Genomic DNA, 23,318 nt, shown 5'->3' on the forward strand with positions numbered 1-23,318 from the left:
TGCCATAGCCCGTCAACTGACCATTGATAGTCTCAAGAATGTCAAGCTCCCCACACTCGGGCCATATAGTCCCTGAGTGGACCGAGTTACCCAGTATCCAGAAAGCTGGCCATATGCCCTGTTTATTCGAAACGGAATTACTTCCAAACCGGATATTGGCCTCGGCAAAAGTGACCTCTCCCGTACCTGGAGTAAATACATACTTACTCTCGATCCGACCTGAAGTCCATCCGCCAGAAATAGAGCTATCCATCCATGGGATTAGCTGTAGAGTGCCGCCACCACTTAGCTGAACATTAGTATTTGAGCTAGTGTATGTTTCAAGCTCGCCATTAACTTCTAGGTTCCCTATTATGATATTCCAATTATTAGTGTTAGGCAATGCTCCCGCAGAGCCAGTGAAGCTATCGCTCCACAACGGCATATACCCTGAGTACGAAGGGGGGGTCCAGGCCAAGGCCAAGGAAGTCAATGCCAGGAGGAAGGAAGTAGAATAGTTATTCATCTGTAAGATAAAATTCAGTTACCAAACAGAATTCAGAGGTAAGCAGGCGGCCAGGAAATTCACTCGCGCGTCAAGAAACATGTAGGTCGACGATCAGCGATGAGGTTAGCCCTTAGATAAGATGATTGCTAAAAATCTTCTGGTATATAGCGACCAGTTTCGAATACGACAGCCAATTTGGCGTTGAAAAGGGTTCTAGGGCTTTATAACTGTGACTTTCAAAGGTACCGCTTTTGGCTCCCAACCGACAGGTGCGATATCCGCCTCCATGGTCGACCGTAAGTATCCAGAAGTAGCTCCCTCGACACGAATTTTCTAAAAAACTCGTAAGCCCAACTTGGGTATTTTTCAGTTCTTTGGTTTTTAACGGTGTTTTATATGTACACGCTGTGTGCTATATGCAAGATGTTTTGTAATTGTTAGGTTATTCTAGTGCGTTCCCGCCCTAGATGGGTACATCCGAACGAAAAGCCATACGGAGATGCACACGTCAATTGAGTATATTAGATGACAGCCGTCATGGAATATTTTTCGAGTGTTAGGTAAGTTCTGGCCCTTTTAACTTAGAACAAGGGGCTACTCTTGGCTCCATGGTGGACCGTGGTGGCAGAAATAGCCCCGTCCTAGATTCTAAACGGCAAGCACTATAAATGTGATTAATCCCTACAAATTTGAAATAAATTCGAGTATCAACGAATACTTAGGTCAATAAAACTGGTGTTGTATTGTTAATACAACAGAAAAAAGAGAATACTTTGAACATCTTCCATGTCGGATGCGGACGCTACAAATAGTAATATCCTTCTCAGTGAACTATACCATTTACATCCAAATCTATGGAAACACTTTGAGAACGAAATAGCATGGCTGAAAGAAAATCACAGAAACACGTCAACCGACATTGAAGACCGATGGTTTCACCATTTCAGAAAAGTTCATCAAGGCAATGCAGAAGAACAACAGAATGCAATAATCAACATTCATAATAATCAGATTGCAGGATATGCCCAGCTTAACATACAACCATGGAAACCTCGGCCTATAAGATTTGATGATAGCACCAATGAATTCTATAGGATAATTTTCGCTAACATCCATGCCTTCTTTCTCCAGCAAACGGCTGATTATGATATGATTCACATACTTTTAGCAACAAATGACGCGAGACCTGAAGGAGCACCTAACAAATTTCACCCTTATTTTTGGATGCCTCATGAAAGACTGCTTAGGACTATTCCACAAGATTCTATGCCCGAGGTACTATTACATATGAGCAGGTATATCTACAAATTCCATAACTATCCAGTCATGATCCCCCTGGCCGACTCGCTCTTCAATCTTGCAGTTGAAAAAGTGCCATAAGTCTCGCAGGACCAAAAAAGTCCAACAGTGGGTCGGTTCAGAAAGTAGCGCAAGAGGGCGAGTTATCGGCACAACCATGGAAAGGTTATATGATCAAGAGGAAGGTGATAATTAGACAAGGAATTTAAAACTCTATATTTATTCAGTCGATATTGTGCCCTCACATGCTGATGTTGGTTTAAATAGCTACGTCGTAAGAGCCAAGTTTAGAATCTTCCATAATTAAAATAGACTGTACTATCTATCATGAATATACGACAAATCAACGGTCTAGAGTCGATGCTATTTATCAAAAGAGGACTCATCGTTTAGGCAACAAGTCCACTACATATTACCCTTCCGCAGCCCTACACATAGAGGTTAATAAGGAGAGTTCTTTGGCTTTTATGACCACATTCATTCTTGTCAGTAAGAAATTTGCCCTGCCATGTTCTCAATTAGAATTATTTTCGCTGAAAATTTTCTCTCATAATCACGTGGATTACGTTAGCAAGTTAGTGAAACACAAAATATCCCTAACAGAGACACCCCTCGTGAGAACCTAGCCAACCACCTCTTCCGTTGCTGGAGGGAATAATAGGCTATTCTCGCTCCACGTGAGGCCTAATCTGCCGAGAGACCTTTCTAGACTTGGCCTGCAGACGTGATGTCTTAGTTTACGAGGCACCAACAAAACATCAACTAATTATATGCTGACTCGAAGTGATTACTTAGTCAGTTTCTGGGTAAGTTGTTCCAACTGAGCTAGAAGTCTGTCTTCTCGTTCTCTTTGCTTTAATAGCAGTTTTTCTTCCCGTGCCTTTTGTTCTGCTTCTCGCTTCTCTTCTCGCTCCCTCTGCCGCTCCAATTGCGTCAGCAGCTTGTCTTCTCGGTCCTTCTGCTCTGCTAATTGTTGCTGCAATGTCTGAACCATCATGCGTAGCTCTGGTTGTAAGCCTCGACCCAGTGAGGATGTTGTTCGGCGTAGCCCGGAACGCTCCTGGGACCCGATGCGTGACACCTGAGATTCGATCTCAACATCGTCACTCAATGAGTATTCTTCTAGTTCTGGAACATCTTCTAGTAATCGTATCAACCGGTCGGTATGAATCGGTAGAAATTCACGGTCAACGTTCTCCATAAAACGATAGCATGCCCATTTATCCTCCTTCGTCCAGATGTTGAGTTGCGCAACTGGCCAGCGGAAATATGATGTATTCCCGCCATCAATTTCAGGATAGTACCCATATATCCGAAGCCCTTCAAGTTCATGAGACAAGGAAAAGCCGAGAATCCTCCGGTGTACCTTTTCAGGACAACCCGCGGCCCGAGACAGAGAAACCACAGCTCGCACGGCGATACACATGCTGTGCATGTTCTGCCGGTCCGCGAGCTCCAAAGCCTGATTCCCGCATTTGATTTCCGCTGTCACATAAGGGAAGTACATGTCTTCTCGAGCTGTATATGGTGATTTATCATCTGGTTTGATTCCCAGTCTTCGCCGTTGACTCTCTGAAAACGTCGACCATTTCAAGCCTCGCGCGTGATCTGGCTGTGGCTTTGGGCCATAGATTGGCTCTGTCTTGACCCACAGATCATTATATCCATCAATGACATCCTTCAGTCTTGTCTTTCCCTGGATAAATTGATTCTCGGCGGATGGCATGAGAAGAGGGTGTAGGTCCACAAAAAGACGCGCTTCTGACCGATTCTGCAATGCATTGTGAAAGTCCGTAATGTATTGATCATCGAACAATGTGCCTTGGGGGGGTTCGATCGGTTGATGGAGGAGTCGCTCGCAGAGCGCAATGTCGTCGGGGTGAGGACCAGAGGATGACTGTCGCATGAAGCAACCTTTAGTCTCGAGAATTGTAACGTAGTTGACAGCCTTATACGCGGATGACTTGGCATCTCGAGCCGAGCTCCTGTCACTGTCCGACGAGAGGGATCGCGCCCGCCCACGATCAGTGGAGATCGACCGCGATCGCGATCTTTTCGATGCCGGTTGGCTCATATTATCCAACTCACCAATCTCGGATGGTGCGGGTATCCAGTCAAAAATTTTATCAGTATGTTCTGTCGCCGTATTCGTGAGGGAAAGCCTAGTCGTTGCTTGACGCTCCAAATTGACCGGATTCTAAGACAGTCAATTACTTCAACACTACGAGAGGGAATTGTAACTAACCTCACTGTCAGGATTGGGAGAGAAGGGTGAAGGCGGATGTTGTACTGTGATCTGCTCTTCTTGGTCTCTCTTTAGTGATCCTGAGGGGGTGCTCAAACTCTCCTGCCGTCGTACTTTGGCCGGTCGCTCGTCATGGCCGCTGTCATGTAAACAGGGAGATTGCGCACGTTTCATAGTGAACTTATTCCCGTTCAGAGAAGCGCAAATCTGGCGCTCGCACAAGGCAGAAGACACGGATAATCGTAGGACATTGTTTCATCGGTGTGGTAAGGAGTTGGTTCTTTGGTGGTAGAGCGACGAAATCGATTCCGCTGGCGCCGAGCCTAGCGACCATGGTGGGGCGTTTACGGATGTCCAACCAAGAATACGCAGGCGCCCCGGGCGACGATCTTACCTTGGCATACTGCCTAAAAATAGATCATACATATTTACTCTGATGTTTTATGTTTACTCCGTTGTGCATGGATGAGGCGTCCCTGGAAAAAAAAGGGATGACGTCAATGGCTTCCGCAACTGTGTTTCACCTAGGTTGTTGCCTGGACTTGCTGAGCGCAAGGCTGAGCCAAAACGTCAAGCCACGTCCCCGATTTCATGTCGATCCGGATCTCCGTCGCATACCGTTCCTGGAAATGTAAGGAGGATCATGCGTGGACCAGAAATTACCCCTCATTTGGGGAAATAATTATAAGACGTATGGTTTTCTTCCGCACGTTATCCGGATTTCATAAATCGCAAGCCGAGCCTCCAAATCGTCGTTTCCCGCAATTTGGGGTTAGAGATTCTGTGGACCGGTTTCCTTTCGAAACTATTCGCTTCGATTTGATCGTCTAGACCCTGCGCCCCGCAGCCGGACTGTCTTCTTTGGTACCGTCAACTGGAAGGAATACATGAACTGGAATTCGGTTTTTCTCGGGCACAACGACCATTTTGAGTCCCTCACCAAACGAACTACCTTGATTTCTATCACACCAACCATTATCTCAACGGGTTCACCCTTATCCCAGTTGCGCCTTCCTGCTCACCCTCTTTCAAGACCATCACTTTCCTAAGGTGCTGAATATGGCCCCACCTTTGAAAACCTGTCGCTCGCCCTCTTGTGGCCGGCAATCGCCTGCCTTCATTCACTAGCCACACCAAATTCATTTTCATTTTATTTTATTATATTTCCTACGTTGGGCATATTGTCAAGGTGTTTATTTTTATTAGACACTCAATGGGAGGACAGATTCCTGAGAATTCTATGGTATTGTAGAGAGCAATAGAAAGATTTTTCCATTGAAAATTTGCCCTGCAGAGTGACGATACATACGGCCATAGCGCCTATCTTACAGGAGTTCCACTGGCCGAGACCGTCGAAAACGACCTCAGAGAACTATATTACATCACCCCAGGGGACGGACACAAGAGCACAGGCACACCAGCCTAAACATGGAGCCTTAAAAGTTTGTGTTTAAGTCTGAGGCTGGTGACTGTATATTTCATGTTTATTTTGCCATATATGAATAAGTAGTTAGTTACTGTAGGAAAGCATTATCATCTAGATAGAGCCGTCTAATAGTTTGGATAGGATACGACATATCAACATTTTATGCGGGGAATCGAAGGAGATTTTGAAGGCCGTCCCCTCCTCACTGTGCAAATTAGATGAGGCCCAGCCGCAAGACTTTACTTCTGTCCCATGGCAGTGGACGGACATTCTTTAGCTTCAGTTAAGAGATCCTGTGCAGATATAGGCGCACCATGCTCGGCTTGAAACAATAGATTTCACTTTTACAGCGTCATCGAATCGGCTTCCGGCTGTTGTTGTATGCATGTATATAGTCCAAGGACGTCAAGAGCAGCAGATGGGCCGGTAAGTCAATGCGAGGATGTCTGCCCCCGCTAACTGTGAGAAGAAAAGTGCTGCTCTGTCGTTTAGTTCAAACCTTGAGAAACATATGTCCCCTCCTGCATCTCTTTAATTGGCCGCTCGTGTGTGGGATCAATGAGCACTGTCTTGCGGGTCCCAATCATCGCTTCAATTCATTTCTAATAACCCTTATTGCAAATACTGACCTTAGGTCAATATGGCTGAAGCGGCCTTGACACTCGAAAGCAATGTGGAAGACGAGTGTCTCAACCATCCCACTGCTGGCTCTGGACTCATCTGCTCGCCGTATGCGAATGGCTTGTTGGTGGCAGAATCACACCAATCGGTGATGGTCTTCTATTGAAATCCGAATAGCCGATACAGTAAACTGGCTGATAGGTCGGGAAACGACAAGGGTGATCCGGGGGACGGCCTATAGGAGAATGATCACGCCCGCCTGATCTCCTGCGTGGTTGACCCTTGGGTATTATTCGTTCAGTCGGAAGTTACCGCCACTCTCATGGCTATAAGAGGGAGCCACTTTCCCCGACCGTGGCATCTGATTGCCATGTCACAAGTCTGATCCCACCACAGTCCTCACCCAGATCACAATGGGGGAACTTTTGCGCATGCCCAAAGAGATCTGGCTCATAGTTACCGACTCCCTGGAGAGTGAGGACCTAGTTAGACTCTCTCTGACATGCAGGAGGGTACAGACAATAGCTGAAGAGCGGCTCTACAGACAATGCAACTTGGAACAGGTTATTTCATGGGCATGGGAAACCTGGATTCGCAACAAGACCTTTGAAAAGCTGGTCCACTATCGAAAGGGACCAGGCAGACGAGAATGGATTTTTCGTGACATCCCTGTACTGATGTCTGCTGCTCTGCAAGTAAAGCGCGATGCAGTCAATCTGCTGTTGAAGAACGATTTCGTTGTCACAAAGGAGGCAATTTCGTTTCTCCTATCCCAGGGTCGACAACAAGACATCATAAGCACATTAATCAACGGAGCTTTGTATGGCTATGATGCACTCGTCAAAATGATGGTAAAGTGCATTTCTGGTCTGGAAAGCGCCGAAGTCGATAAGTACGGGGTGAAGAAGGTCGGCGCCCTTGATATATTCCAGGCCGCCTCCCTGGATCGTCCTGAGATTACCAAGTCAATATCATTGATTTTACCAAGGCGTATGCGTCAGAGTCAGCTATATACCGCGCTGGTCTTCGGAATCAATACAGGAATGCTTGACGACGGTCAGAAGGTAAAAGCTGTGAAATCCCTACTGGCGCATGGGGCCAAACCAGTCGACGGCCGCCACGAGAAACCTCTGGAACTCGCAGTGCGGTGGGGTTATGATGAAATTGTGTCGATACTATTCCAAGGAAGGAAATTCAATTCGCGCTCGGAATCACATCGGAAGGCGTGGAGGATTGCAAAGAGAAGGGGGCACAACAACATTCTGAAGACTTTATTACCGGAACATAGGGTCAGTACGCGACAGCTGTCTTCGCAGTTAACCTAGGAAGACAAGTCATCGATTGTGTCTGTAATGGTCAGCGTAAAATAGTGATGATATAAATATGAATTGGGTGAAAAAAATACTCCGGCCTCTCTTTTATAGCACCTCCTTTTGTGTGATTAGAATCCATAATGGGGGGGAAGAATTGGACGCGCTCCAACCGCGGAGAGGATAGCAGACCAAGACCCGATTCCATGATACAGTCGTCTACTGATAATGGCTCGCGTGAGGAGCACAGATACTTCGTACGTTCGGCTGGTTTCATGTGACTTACTGACTAGTAGGGTGACCAGTTGCCGGCAAGTTTAGCCGACGTTGGTCCCAGCAGTACGACCAATCATAAATCTCAAATGGAGCGGGTGAGTGGACCTTGCCCGGTGGCCCCCGGTGGTGGGCCCGTGCACCGTGATTGGCCCCGGCGGGCACTCGCGTAAAGCGGCGACGCACTGGGGGAGCGCCAGGCGGTCGCTCGAACGCGACATGCGGCCGCCGCGGATCCGTCTGTGAGAAATCAGCTTTCTTTTCTTTTTTAAGGATTGGCGTATCCTTGCGTTTCTTGTCATAATAGATCTTTATTTAGTTTTCAGTCTACTTGATATCTTTCAATATTGTTTAATAAAGTATCTATAGTTTGTTAGCTTATATTATTATAGCTTTGGATAATCCTTCTTATAGTACTTTAGACCATATCATTCTTGGATATTGTCTAAGATTTGCAAAATATAGAACTTGTTTCATTATAACGTTTTCTATATTATTTAATGCAAACTATGTTAATAGTAGTAGTTCTACCTAGTTATCTTGTTCCTAGTCTAAATAGTGTCAAAAATACTGTTCAATTATTTAAATTATTCTTTCAGACTAGTTATTAGTCTGTTGGTGATTCACAGTTGATAGTTTATAATACATTCTATATGCTTTTATAATTATCTACCAATATTTAGATATAAATAACTTGTCTTGGTCTGTGATAAGTTTATTTAATAATCTAATTTATATAAAAACTTTTTATAATATAAGTTTTGTATATTATTCTACTGTTATATCTTTTGATATTGGTTCTAGGATAATATATTTCGTAAATCAGTTAATTATTATTATGGTATTGGTATAGGTAACTCCTGTTATTAGATCCTTAGACTATAGTAGTCTTTAGATAAAGTCAATAGTAATACTTTTCTATGCTTCTTCTAGTACTTCTGATATTTGTATTTTTTAAAGGATTTATAGTATACTGCCTTATTTCTATTATATTTATCATAGTTTCTAATATAATTCTCAACCCTTTTTCGGATATAAGGAAAGTAGAATGTTTAGATAATTATTTTAATTATTTTTTCAACTCTTTGGTGTCCTTTTGTTAGAGAATTATAGTAGTGCTGAATAACTTCCATAGTTATATTCTGTGGTACTCTAATTATTCTATTCTATATTACTAAGCCTTTCTGAATATTTTTTGTAACTTGTCTGGTTTATAATTCTTTTTATATTTTTTAATCTTTGTTGGTTTCCTAATGTATTTATTTATAGAATAGATTATTATTAATAACTCTTATTACGGTCGCAATAATTATATTATAATTATAGTATAGAACTCCTAATTCTTCTTACAGAATGTTTATCTTAGAGGGTTCTATCCTGATCGCATAATCTAGTTGTCTATTTAATGTATCTATGGCTGTATTTTATTTTCCTAGAATATATTTAATCCTGTAATTAAATTTGGCTAGTTCTTTGGCCTATTATATTTATCTTCCAGATAATTCTTTTATTATCATAAAGTACTTCAAATTATAATAATTATTTTTAATAATTACTTTATATTTCGCTCCTTGGAGATAGTATTACCATTATCAAAATATTTAAACTATTATAAATAATTCTCAATCGTGGATATCATAGTTAACTTCTGTTAATATAAACTTTCTTAAATAGAATATAACAATCTACGTTTCTTCCTTTTCATTGATTTGTTCATGGATTGCTTTAAGAACATATCTAGATATATCTGTTTGTAGAATGCTTTGTAATTCTAGATTAAATAGTTATAATATTAGCGTAATTTTAATAAATTTTTTAATATTTTTAAAAAATTATTGTTTTCTTACTATCTAATTAAATAATTCATTTTTTTTTAATAATTCTGTTATTAGTGTTATAATATCTAAGTATTTCTTAAGATATCATTGAACATATCTACTAGCTCTAAGAAAAGATTGTACATTATAGACGTTCGTTAGAGTTGGCCATTCAAGGATAGCGTCTAATTTTTCTTTCAGTATTTCTAGTCTGTTTATTATATATACTATTTCTAGATAGTTGACTTGTATGGTGTCGAATTCATACTTCTTAATTTTAAGAGTTAATTCTGTTTCTATAAGTTTTATTATAACCAGTTGTATATAGTTATCATGTTCCTTCAGGTCTTTTAAGTAGATTATAACATCATCAAAGTATATTACAACGAAGAGGTTAAGGTATTCTTGTAGGATATGGGTTATAAACCTCATGAATTCTACTGATAGTTGTTTGAGTCCTATAGGTGCTACTAGCTATTCATACAGTTCTAAGTCTGTAAAGAATACTATTTTCTAGATATTATTATTTTTTATTTATAGATTATAGTATCCTTATTTAATGTTAAACATTATTATAATTTTTGTATCTTATAATAAATCTCTCTTCTGTTTCTAATATAATATTTTGTTTGTGTTGTCTTCAGTTATATTATTTAATTTTCGGTAGTTAATGACTATTTGTAGTGATCTATTATATTTTAGTATAAATATTACTTATGTAGAAGCCTTTGCTTTTAATTCTTTGATATAACCAGCTGCTAAGAATTTCTTAATGAATTTCTTAGTAGTTCAGAGTTTATCTTATAAGATTTGTCATTACTTCATTTATAGTATCTATGTTCCTATTTTAAGAGGTATCTCTATTTCGTATTCTTTTTTATATTATGATAGTCAGTATTTTTTTTTTATAAATAATTTAGTAAAGTCTTAGTATTTCTTTGATAGCTTGTCAAGCACTTTTTTTAGTTCCTTTTTATAGATTTCTTTTGGTTTTCTTCATGTTTTAATTTGTTGGTCTATTTTGTTTATTTCTTTAATATGTTTCATCTTTAACTGCTGGTCTAGTTTGATCTCTATTTGCTCTGTTTGTAGTATCTTTAGATTTATTAATACTATCTCATATTTCTAGTTAATGACAGGATTATATTTCTATAGCTATATTATTCTAAGTATAATATTGAAATCCTTTTACTTGAATGGACTTAAATCTAGTTAGATACTTTCTTCATGTTCTTCTGATTTAATTGTAATATTTTTAGTTCATCGTACAAATCCTTCAATCATGATTTGTCCTTCAAAATTTTATATAGTATACTATAGATTTGTCTCGTATATTTAGATCCTATTTTTCTTAACATATGCTTCACTAATGTAATTTGTTGATACTCCCAAGTCAAGGAATAATTTGGCTTCATATCTGTTAATTGTTCTTTTAATAATGATCATAGTTTCTCCTATCTTGATAGTTGTGGCAATAAGATGGTGTCTTTTTCTATACCTCTTAAGGTATTGTTTCTGTAATAGAATAATTTCAGTTTAATTTTTATTGGTATAGACGACTCATCCTTTATAGTATAGACATTTTTTTGTGTAGCACTGGTCAGTTTTAATGCTATTATAGAAAGGATGCTAGATTTCTTCTGTGTAGTATCAATATTTGTTCTAGCCCTTCAGACAGTCCAGGATGGATTGATAGATGATTATTAATGCTGTTGACTTCTATTTATTCTTTTTTTTTTCTTCGAGATGAGTCGGATATTTTAATTTATAGCATTACGTCTAGTGTATTTTCTTGTGATGGTATCCTCTATATTATGGATAGTATATATATAAACATCTTTCAGTATACCTAAGCATTAGATAGCATAACTATATTCCTTTAATAAATGAGATATATTTAAATTCATTTATAAGTACAATATTCTTTTTCCTATATATATTACATTTATGAAATATCTACTTATAGCATTCTTTATATTTAAGGATATATTATCAGTATGTCTGAATAAAGTCTTCCCAATATACTGATTTAAATAGTTTATAACTATATTCTTGTTTTAGTTCTTTATAATTAATTTTAGGAAATTCCTCTATTATTTTGGAGTCTTTACTATCTGTTTCCAGTTCTTCTTTACTTGTTTCTGGAATCTTAATTCTTGTTCCTAGAACCGTCGTGTTAGTTCCTAAGACTGAATCCCATTCTTTCTTTGTGATTAGTGGTTATTTCTGGAACAGTCTGATTATTTCATTTGCTTGGTTGATCACTCTTATAGCGTCTTTTCTGAGGTTGGTTGTTCTTGCTAACTATAATTGTTATGGGGTATCTAATTCTCAATCTAAGTCCTTATGGTTAACTTCCTTGTTTTTTCTACTGTCTTGAAACGTCAGGAGATGTTGGCTTTCACTTTCTGATAAAAGGTCATTAATATACTGTCTAGCAGTTTTGCTGTATTGGTCTTCTCTATAAGGTTCTCTGATTGGTTCTTTCTCTTGACTTTGTTATAGGTGAAGTTATGCTTCTTCTAGGTTAGTGTTTTCTTTCTGGGGTAGTTCCCTTTCTGAATTCTGTCTAAGGCATTTTTTAGATTATCTAGGGGTATCTTCTTGCTTAAAATTCTTAAGCGATTTGTATATTTCCTTTTCTAGTATTAGTCCTTAGAAGTCCTTAACTTCGTTGACCTGTTTATTTTCTGACTTCTTCTCCTCACTGTCCAAGAAAATCATAATTATCTAGTATATAGCTGTAATTTATTAATAGACTGTTATTATTTTCTAAGGGTTGATGTTACTGTTCTGTCTGCCTTATTCTGATCAGCATTGTTATGTAAAGTATCCTTTTTATCTATACTTATAACAAGCTTTGTTTTTCTTACACTTAGCTATTTCTTCTTTACTGATTATGTTGTTGAGCTATATCTTAATATTACTATCTTTATTATATTAGGTTCCTCACTTTGCCGATGTATTGGCATACTAAGGGAATTCTTTAATTTTCTTCTATTTCTAAAACTTCTGTCGCTTCTATTTGATCTTAAACAGTTTATTGTTAATCTTGACTGCTATCTTAATAAATCTATTAATATTATTAGATTGGTTAAGTTTAATAAATTCTATTTAGACTTTTTCTTTAAGTATATTCTCAAAGATTGCGATTTAAATAGCATTATTATAGTGTAATGGTGTTACTATCTGTCAGAATTTAATTACTAATTATTAAGCGGATCTAGTCTGTTATAGGTATCTTAGTTGTCTTTCTACAGTCTATAGCTTGTCAATATTTCTAAATACTTCTTTAAGTTTCTATTTGTGACGTGCCTTTTCCAAAGATATTCGATTCCTATCTAGGGGTGCGATTCTCTAAAACAACAAGCATGGGAAAGGAATCTAACTACCAGGACCTGCGGGAAGGTTTTATCTTGTGTGCTTAGATAACCAGCTTGACCCCTTATGGCCTCAGGGTGAGGCTATTCCTAGATCTAGCACCATAGATTAGGGTTAATGCTTTTCCTGTCTGAGGCCTTCCATCCAGCCATAAGGCCGCTTTTACTCTTAGGGATAGCCTTAGATTCAGCTGTTATATCACTCCTTCTTTCAGAAACGCTTGCCTTTAAGTGTTGGTTGCTGGTCTGTTATCATCTATATACTTTTCAACAAATCGATCCTTCTCTATAGCTTTTATCTATGTATTTAATTAGTACGGTGGACCTAGCTTCTTAGGGTTGGTATTATAGAATGATTTCAGCATTAGTAAAGTGTTTAAAAAGTATCCTGCTGGATACTATATTGGATCTAGGTCCCTGTCTAGCTAGCTTACTTAATAGTATAGCTTTTTCTAGTGTATTTGGGAGTCTAGGATCCTATTGACTTCCTATTCTAAATTTCTATTAACCTGGAGCTTAGGATATTCTTTCTTTAGTTGACTAGCAAGAGACTTAGTTGAAGCAGTATAGCAGAGCTTATCTAGAGAAAAGATATGGTGTACTTATATACCCTACAACAAATCTAATTTAAAAGCATATTCTATCTTACATAATATCTTATATAGCTTTTTAGACTAATAGCCTAGCTTTCTATCTAGTTATCCTATATCCTATTTTTTATTACTAATATAGATATAGTCACTAACTCTAAAGTTTATCTTCTATCTATACTTATTCACTTGCTATTACTATCTACTTTATACTTCTATAATATTATTACAGATATGGTCCCATATGCGCTCTAAATACTATATCTATACTCAAGCTTTCTTCTTGTTCAGTGTATAGCTTCTAAACAGTGTTAGTAGCGCTTAATTAAACAATATCCAAAGAGCATAATCTTTTTTTATCTCAAATAGAGATATCCTTATAGATTCTTATAACAGTGATACAGCTATAAAGTTAATAATTAGTAAATACTCCAATCAGTCGTCTATTATAAAATTAATATATAGCTATAGCTATTACTAAAGATACTAATTCGTTATCTCTATTTATCTATCTGTCTGGGTATATTATACTGTCAACAGCTTTATCTTAATATAAAGAATTTGGCACGCTTCTCCCTAGAACTTAGAGATAAACTAGTCTTTTTAATTTAATACAATACTATCTAACAAGCCTGTCCACAGAAAGATATACCAAATCTATAACTTTACCATATCTCTAGCTATCACCCTCTTATAGCATAATATAGAAACTAATCTTTTAGTTAAGCGGTCAATAGTGACAAAAACATTATTAAATCCCTATTTATCCTAAGACAGCTTCATAAAGTCTATTAATAAATACTACTAAGGTTGTACTAAAATAAGTAATGATTAGAGGAGTCTAGAGATCCTATCTCTATACATATTTATCCTTTTACATGTCTTATAATTATCCATATACCAGTTCATATCATTACTCTATACCTCCTAGTAGAACTATTCTCAGACTAGCTTCAGCATCTTTATACATCCTAGATACGCTATTATAGATTGTTAATATACTTCATCTAATAGTTATGCTCATAAATCATCCTTCTTGGAAATATAGAATTATTTATTAAAAAAAAATTATCCTTTAATCATTCTATGGCTCTCCCCTTTCTCTAAGAGTAAGACTTTAGCATCTTTCTCAGCTATATATTCCTTATTAACCACCAACACTTTGGTAACAATATCATCCTTTATAGTTAAGATAACTAGTTCTATATATATCATCTTAAGTACAATCTTATTATTGATTTTATGCTGCAGTAGTAGTGTTTAATTTTAGTAATCAAAGTTTTTTATTTTTTTATCTTTTCTCTGGGTAAGAGTGTCTGTCAATACATTTACTTTTCTTAGTCAATATCTAAGTATAAAATGGTATTTCTCTAAAAACTCATATTATCAGACTTATTAGACATTCAGAGCTTTAGTAGTCATAAAGTATTCAAGAGCCTAATAATCTAATAGGACATTAAAAGACTTCTATCCTCTTAGTTTAACTAATTCAGACTTCTATTTTCTTAGAGCTTTTATTACTGCTAGTAGTTCTTTATTATAGATATTATAATTATATTTAGCTAAGGTCATTAATATAGAGTAGTATACGACTAGATGCCATTTCTTATCCTTATATAGTTAAAATAAGACTATGGCCATTACTCTATCTAACGCGTCCATTTCTATGTAGATTTAGCGATTAAGATTATAATAAGCTAGCACCAGAGCTTTTGATAATTTCTTTTTCAGACTTTTAAATACTTCTTCATACTCCTTACTCTATATAAATAGAACGTTAGTTTAAGTAAGGTAATATAATAACCTTATAGTTTAGCTGTAGACCTTTATAAACTTTCAATAAAAGTTATAGAAATCAAGGAATGACTATATTTTTAAAACTATTATTAACGTCTTCTAGGAAAAGATAACCTCAATCTTTGCTGAATTGACCTCTATTCTCTTTGAGATAATAATAAAGCCCAGATACTTAGTTAATATAATATAGAACTTATATTTTTTAATACTGGCTTATAGTCTTGTCTTTTAGAGTCTCTCTAACACCTGTCGCATATACATCTTATACTCTAGCTTATTCTTATTATATATTAATAGATCATTGATAAACATAATTATAAACTGGTCAAGGTAGTCTATAAAAATATCATTGATCAGTTATTGAAATGTTACTAATCCATTAATAAGGCCAAATAGCATTACCTTATACTTAAAAGTGCCATACTAATAACAGAAGATAGTCAGATCTATAAAGTCTAGGTACATTCAGATTCAATAGAATCTCTATCTAATATCTAGCTTAGTAAAGATCTTTGTCTTACTTAAGCGCTTAAAGACTTCCTTAATAAGTAGCAGTAGATATCGGTCTTTTCTGATCAAAATATTCAGTTTATGGTAATCAATATAGAAATAGAATCTACTATTGGCTTTCTTAGCTATAAAAATTAAAAATATAAATAGTGTATTACTAGAAATAATAAATCCTTTATCTAGGTTATTAATAATATAGTCTCAGGCTGCTTAGAGCTATTTCTTTAATATTTAATATAAAAGACTATAATCTAATTCTAAATCTTAATTTAATTTAATCTTGTAGTTATACTTCTAGTAAACTAATAACTTATTTAAGCAGATCTTTAAGAAGATATCAATAAATTTATAATATTGATCCAGCAGCTATTGCTTAATCTCCTTATTTTTAATTAACTTAACTATTCTTTTTTTCTTAGTTTCTAGCGCTTACTTTATCTCATAAAGACTAGTCATAAAGATATCTATAGTCTTGTTTTTCATATAATGATAGAATTTAGCAGCTTTAATAATTGCTATATCTATTCTATATGTCCTTCTTTCTGAGTGTTAATGATATAGATTTCTTGTTAAACTAATAACTGGTGACATTTCCTTAGTACTGTTAAAAGGTCCTATAGTATTCTCTAATTGTAAAGCTTTTTTTATTTTCTGTAGTTCTATTCTTAATTATATCCTTTATGTTCTTTCTATAATTGTAGGCGCTTTTCTTTAGGATTCTAGTTATAGGAGTAGGATAGATTTTTTTATCAATTAATCTCAGCGCTCTATATCAGCTTGGTACTTGAGATTAACTGGTCTATTTCTCTTTAGTATTATTTTTAGTATATAGATGAATTATTTTCTTTCTATTTAATCTTTAAGAGATACATCCTCTGGCTATAAAAAGTGATAGTTTCTATAATCTACCAACACATTATACTTCTCTAGCTATATATAACCTAAAATGACATCATAACAACCTAATCACACTAAAAAAAAGGATAGATACTACTGCATCCAGCTATTAATAATTAGTGTTAAGATTATAAGATACATAACCAGTTCTACTATCTTTCTATCATACTCTCTCATCTCACAGGGTTCAGAAACAGGTACTGTGTATATCTAAAAGTGTTGTGCAAACTTCTCTGCTAAAAATATATCTAAAAAGGTAAATCTGTTAGTTTTAGTATCAGCTAAAGCTTTAGTACAAATTGAATATCTATTCTTAGCTAGCTGAATAGATATAGTTATATTATTCTTCTCTCTTTTTATTAGCTGTGAGAGATCTAAAGCTTTGTTATCCATACTTAATACGCCTAAGAAGGAGACTTCTCCTAAGTATAGATGTTTTCCAACTCCTTACCTGTGTTATTCTTATTCTATTTCTCTAAGGCCTTTAGATCCAGAGCCTTCTTTTTGAAAGAGTATTTATTAGTATAATAATTATTTAGTTTATAATTAAAGTACTTGTCCTTACTTATTAGCTTCTTCTTTTCTTTCTAGGAGAGTTGTAGTTAAAAGACTTTATTCTTCAGCTTTAATCCTTTGGAGGTATTCAACTGGTGGCCTTCTTAGCTATAGCCTTTACTGCTTCTAATTCTATAGCTACAGACACATTGTTTCTCTTTAGCAATCTACTTAAGGCAGTTGACAGTAATATAATATCTTTATATAAAGGTCTAATACAATATTATTAGATTAATACTTTTCTTAATCATAGCGCGCTACATATCGAATAAAAGTTTATAGTAGAGTTCCTCTTTCTATTTTAATAAGATAAAGCCAGCTTTCTGGGCAAGAAACGTGAATTTTAATAAAAAGATCTAAAACTTTAAATCTTTTATTGCTAAGCGACAAAGTTTTATCTTTGTATTAATCACGTGGTTCTTATCTATATAGATTGTTCTTAAATACTCGAAGATGTCACTGATATCCTAGTAATATTGTGCTGAGTCCTTCCGAAATTATAGGAGTAAGTGGTTGGCTGCTTCTTTTTTATATATCTCCTTCATGTACACTATACAGACCAGGGCTGTTGGGTAATAGTTAGTGTTGGTTTTTAATTTATTCTTAATGTCAATCTTCTATAATTTGTATTTAGGATCAATTCTATCTAATAGCAGCTAGCTATCTAGCAGCTTGGTGGTCTTCTTCTTATAATCTCCCCTAGCTAAAAAGATATTAGCGATTACAGCATCACGCTCTATGATTAGTTTAGATATAGTCTAGTAATAATCAATTAGATTGTTTTTGAGATTCTGAATCTCTTCTCTTATAGAGTTAATTTTCTTTATATTGTTGTTGCTAGACTTAGCGAGAGCCTTTTCTAGTTGTTTTTTCTATATAAAAAGATATTGGAATAAATCTTCAAATAGGCCTCTAGGGTCACTTCTGTAAAGCTTAAGGAATTTATCCTTATTAAATAGTTTTTTAGGAACATCTCTAAGCTTTAATTTTTTAAGGTTAATGGTCAAGTGATAACTAGGCTCTTCTATATTATTATTATTAGCGCTCTTGCTATGTTAATGTCCATTAGTAGTACTTAGTCTTATTATTATACTAGCTTATAAGATTTTTAGGTTTTGAATGAAGATAAATAAAGATTTAAGGTCAGAGCGTTGATAAGGTGTTTATTGTGGCTATATAGACTATGTTAAATATAAAGAGGTTAAGATAAAGAAAAGTCTATCTCTAACTAAAGTGCTGACTATAGCTAAGTGCTAGCTATACTAGTTATAAAAAAGATGAAGATAAAGTATAGTAATACTTGTTGTAATATAACATATCTTTTCCAAAGATATTTGATTCTTATCTAGGGGTATGATTCTTTAAAATAACAAGTATAGGAAAGGAATCTAACTATTAGGACCTGTGGGAAGGTTTTATCTTGTGTGCTTAGATAACCAGCTTGACCTCTTATGGCCCTAGGGTAAGGCTATCCCTAGATCTGGCACCGCGGGTTAGGGTTGATGCCCTTCCTGCCTGAGGCCTCCCATCCGGCCACGAGGCCGCTCCTACCCTTGGGGATAGCCTCAGGCTCAGCCGTCACACTATTTGAATATGCTGTAGTTCAAAAACAGTTCCTTGGTAATAGTTCTCCAACTACTTCTATTAGTAGTGTACAATTTATTTAGTATGGATTATATTTATTCTACTACTATATCAGTAAAGTATAATATTACAAAGATCATTTTCTTTTTATTATAGATAATCTGGTTAGCTTCGATATACATTTCCATATTGACCAAAAATGTCTTCAACTTGGATCTAGTTCCATCGAAGATTATAGATTTTAGTAGTTTGACTCTGTTGCCAGCTGTTCCAGCTTTACTAGATAGTATAGTTATAACTTGAGCTTTAAGTTGGTTGATATAATCGTCTCTTTTAGTAACTATAGCTTATAGTCTTTGAATATATTTATTTATTTGATTGATGACTTTTTTTAATGTAATGAATCTTTACTGGGTTTGCTTATTGGATTCATCATCATTGTCTTGATTAACTGGTCTTGCTTGTCTTATAGGTAGATATAGGATTACCGGTTCTGCTGCTAGTGTATTGCTATTTCCTACTATGATTAACTTATTAATAAGGTTTGATTACTTACCTAGTTCTCAAAACTTTTGTGTTATGAGGGTGTTTTATTGTTAATCGGTTCAACAACTCGTCATCAAGATGTGAATTAAGATAGGTATTTGTAAAGTGGGTGGTGTCTGAAAGACTTATATATGAGGGAGTTGGAACCTACTGGGCTCTGAGGGGGTTCCTACTAGGAGTCGAGGCAGTATATAAAGTAAATAGATATGGGTTATATTGATATAGAATAAACCGCTTGAGCCCCTTCATCCTGGGGGATGGGGTCTCAAGCTTATAAGCCTGATCTAGATGAGATCCTACTTCCTAACAGGGTTATATTCACCGAGCATGAGGGGTAGATGCATCCTTTGTGATGTATCAACTCAACCCGCGGAGGATATGCAGGCCTTTGTAAGCCGGATCGGCATCCCCGAGCCTGGCACTTCACAGTATTCTGCTAACAGAAGGTAAGATAAGAAGTTTGTGTAAGGTAATTCTAGAATAAGTAGAGTACTATTACAATAATAGGCTATAAAGTATATTGAAGAATAATAGTAGTATGCTATTTACTTAAAAGAATAAAACATAATAAACTAGATATATAATAGTAAATAAGTGTCCTTATATAGCTAATCCTAAATATAACAAATATAGTTAAGCTCTGCTTGACTATATCAGTATATAGTTTCTTAGTATAGTCTTACTATATTGACTATATAGTCATGTATCTAAGTCTATAAGGTAGATCTTTTCATATAAAGACTCTTTTCACATAGAGATTCTTTCTGTATAGGATCTCTTTTCGTACGGAGTCTATTTTTATATAGAAACTATTTCTATATGACACAGGCTTCCGTTTAATGAGTTATTCTATGTGAGAGTATAAGTATAGGTATTTCTTCCTTCTCAGATATAATCAGAGATTCTATCCCACAAGAATATCCAATAACCTTTGCTTATGTAACTAGCGTCCACTGTTACATCTATTGGCTGAGCGTTATCGATTCTTATGACAAGTAGTAGATATCAATCCCTTTTTATCATAGCATTGAACACCTAATAATCAATATAGAAGCGCAGTCCTCTTCTAGATTTCTTTATAAATAGTACCGGCGCTACAGTGGGCGAGTTACTCACATATATAAAGTCTTTTAATAGTAAGTCATAAAGAGTTTTCTGTAGGACTAGCAGTTCTTTCTATAATATATTATAGAGAAGACCTTATAGTATCTCTAGCTTATATCTCTTCGCATTAGCATTAATTAGTTTAATCTAATAGTTAATATTTGAATGTGATGGTGGTAGCTTATCAGCTTCTTTTAGGTTAAATAGTTCTAGGAACTTGTGGTAATGCTTAGATAGCTTGTTTCCTAGATCTGTCTGTGGTTTTAGGGCTAGAGTTTTCTTAATATCCTATATAGAGACTGTAAATATATTAATTTTCTTTTTTCTACTTTATATTTTTTTCAAAGCGTTCACTGCAGCTGTATTGATCTGTTAGGGGACATACTTAGATCATAATAGGTTCTTTTTATTAATAGATATTCTATTCCTAAATTCTAGTCAGTCTCTAGTGGCATCAATTCTTACATGTTGGTGTTCTATCTATAGAAGACCCAATATCATATTGTATTTGCACTTTAGAACTATATAGAAGTAGGCTTTCTCCTGTATATTTCTTCTGATATCTAATGTTATATATACAATTTCTTTGATATATTGAGGTGCCGAACCATTATATTCCTTAATAGATTGAGGTTTAATAGTGTTACAATTCAGCTTTTTCTTTCAAGCAAAGGTCTTTTTGATGATCCTATAGATAAGGCACCCACTATTAATTAAAGCATTAGCATTGGTTCTACAGTCTAACTATGCGTCTATATTAAATAGAGATCTATTAAACTTTCCAACCATCTTCTTAAAATTCTTGAAGTTATGAGCTATTTTGTATTTTAGCTCCTATGGGCGATTTTGTACAAAAACTACTCTTTTGATTCTAATATATTATCTGAGCCTGTATTAGATTTAGTTTCATTCTTCTTTACTCTAGTATTGGATATTTTTATGAATATATCGTGTTTTTTCTTGCCATGGTTCCTCAGAGATAATACCTGTAACCTGATGGAGTGGTTGTCAATCGGTTCAACAACTCGTCACCAAGATGTGAATCGGGGTGGGTATTCTGCTAACAGAAGGCAAGATGAGAACGTTGTGTAAGGCAATCCTAGGATAAGTAGAGTACTATCGCAATGATAGGCTGCAAAGTATGTTGAAGAGTAATAGTAGTATACTATTTGCTTAAGAGAATAAAACACAATAAGCTAGATACATGATGGTAAATGAGTGTCCTTATATAGCTGATCCTAAACATAGCGAGCATAGTCAAGCTCTGCTTGACTATGTCAGTACATAGTTCCTTAGCATAGTCTCACTATGTTGACTATGCAGTCACGTGCCTAAGTCCGTAAGGTGGGTCTTTTCGTATGGAGACTCTTTTTGCGTGGAGATCCTTTCCGTACGGGATCTCTTTTCGTACGGAGTCTGTTTTCGTATGGAAACCATTTCCATACGACACAGGCTTCCGTTCGATGAGTCATTCCATGCGGGAGTATAAGTGTAGGCGTTTCTTCCTTCTCGGGTACAATCAGAGATTCTACCCCACGAGAATATCCAATAACCTTTGCTTATGTAACTAGCGTCCGCTGTCACATCTATTGGCTGAGCGTTATCGATTCTTATGACAATCCCCTCCTTCGAAGGCTGGCGTCCCGACAGTCACATAAATAGTCGCAGGTCCCCGTCGCACAGGTAGGCTGATTCCTTTTCGTTAACATTCTTGGTGGTGATGTTCTAACCATGTCGTCAAAGCAAAATATCGATAAAAACAATTTGTTCGCCCGTATTGTTGAAACCGGGATCGTTCTTCTTTTCCCTTGCCACAAGTGTGCTCTCTCAGGGAAGTCGTGTATTAAATCAGAAATTTCAAAGCGTTGCAGTGAGTGTGTTCGCAGCGGTCGCGGTCGCTGTGTTGAGATGGCGTCTTCGGATTTGGCATGGAAGAAGTTGTTGGCTGCTCAAAAGAAAATTGAGGAGGATGAGGAGGCAACTCTAGCGAAACTTCTTCGTCTCAAGAAACAGCGGAAGCTGCTTCAGAAGCGCGCCGGTCAGTTTATCCAGACGGATATTAAGGATGTGGAGGAGTTGGAGCGTTTGGAGGAGAAGGAGGAGGAGGAACGGAAACGAGAGGCCGAGCTGCAAAAATCAAACGAGATGATTGCGGCTGCCATCCAGGAGTTTCCCGTGTCGTCTAACAACGAGTTCGACCACGTCCTTTCCGAGTTTCTTTCTGGCGAAACGCTCGAATCTTTTCGGGGCAGTTCAAATGCCTAACTGGTTCCCATGAATTGTGTTCAGGTCCGTATCCTTTCCAGCTGACTAAGTAAAAGATTCTTCCTTCCACTAACTTTCTCTTCAGAATGTTTTCAACTTCATATTCATCCTCGGTTGCTTCGTCGTTACTGTTTTCTGGGTTTTCGGTTGGTTCCAATAATGAGATGTGAAATACTGGGTGCACTTTCATTCTTGCTGGTAGTCGGAGTTTGTAATTGTCGTTGGCGAGTTTTTCTTGAATCGTGAAAGGTCCGTATTTGATAGCGTCAAGTTTGTTGCTTGGTCTCTTGCTTGGAATGTTGAAATTTTTCTGTCCAATTGTTCGTCGTAGTAAGTAAACTTTCTCCCCCTTTTTGAGGATTGGCGCGTCCTCGCGCTTCTTGTCGTAGTAGGTCTTCATTCGGTTTTCAGCCCACTTGATGTCTTTCGATATTGTCTGATGGAGTGCCTGTAGTTTGTTGGCTTGTATTATCGCGGCTTCGGATAATCCTTCTCGTGGTACTTCAGACCATGTCATTCTTGGGTGTCGTCCAAGATTTGCAAAATGTGGAACTTGTTTCGTCGTAGCGTTTTCTGCATTGTTTAATGCGAACTGTGCTAATGGTAGTAGTT

General features: G+C 36.3%; 2 protein-coding genes across 2 annotated transcripts; one reads left to right on the plus strand and one right to left on the minus strand.

Moving 5' to 3' along the window:
- Positions 1-2,573: 2,573 nt before the first annotated feature.
- On the minus strand, positions 2,574-4,205 carry TRUGW13939_08846 (uncharacterized protein; the record flags this gene model as incomplete). Its single annotated transcript, XM_035491972.1, has 2 exons — positions 2,574-3,983; positions 4,032-4,205. 2 exons carry the CDS (start codon positions 4,203-4,205, stop codon positions 2,574-2,576), a joined length of 1,584 nt encoding a protein of 527 aa, XP_035347865.1.
- A 2,286-nt stretch (positions 4,206-6,491) lies between these two features.
- On the plus strand, positions 6,492-7,403 carry TRUGW13939_08847 (uncharacterized protein; the record flags this gene model as incomplete). Its single annotated transcript, XM_035491973.1, has 1 exon — positions 6,492-7,403. The coding sequence occupies one exon, from the start codon at positions 6,492-6,494 to the stop codon at positions 7,401-7,403; it is 912 nt and encodes a 303-aa protein (XP_035347866.1).
- Positions 7,404-23,318: the final 15,915 nt, after the last annotated feature.

The sequence above is a fragment of the Talaromyces rugulosus genome, chromosome V, assembly GCF_013368755.1.
Source record: "Talaromyces rugulosus chromosome V, complete sequence".
NCBI classification, from domain to species: Eukaryota; Fungi; Ascomycota; class Eurotiomycetes; order Eurotiales; family Trichocomaceae; genus Talaromyces; species Talaromyces rugulosus.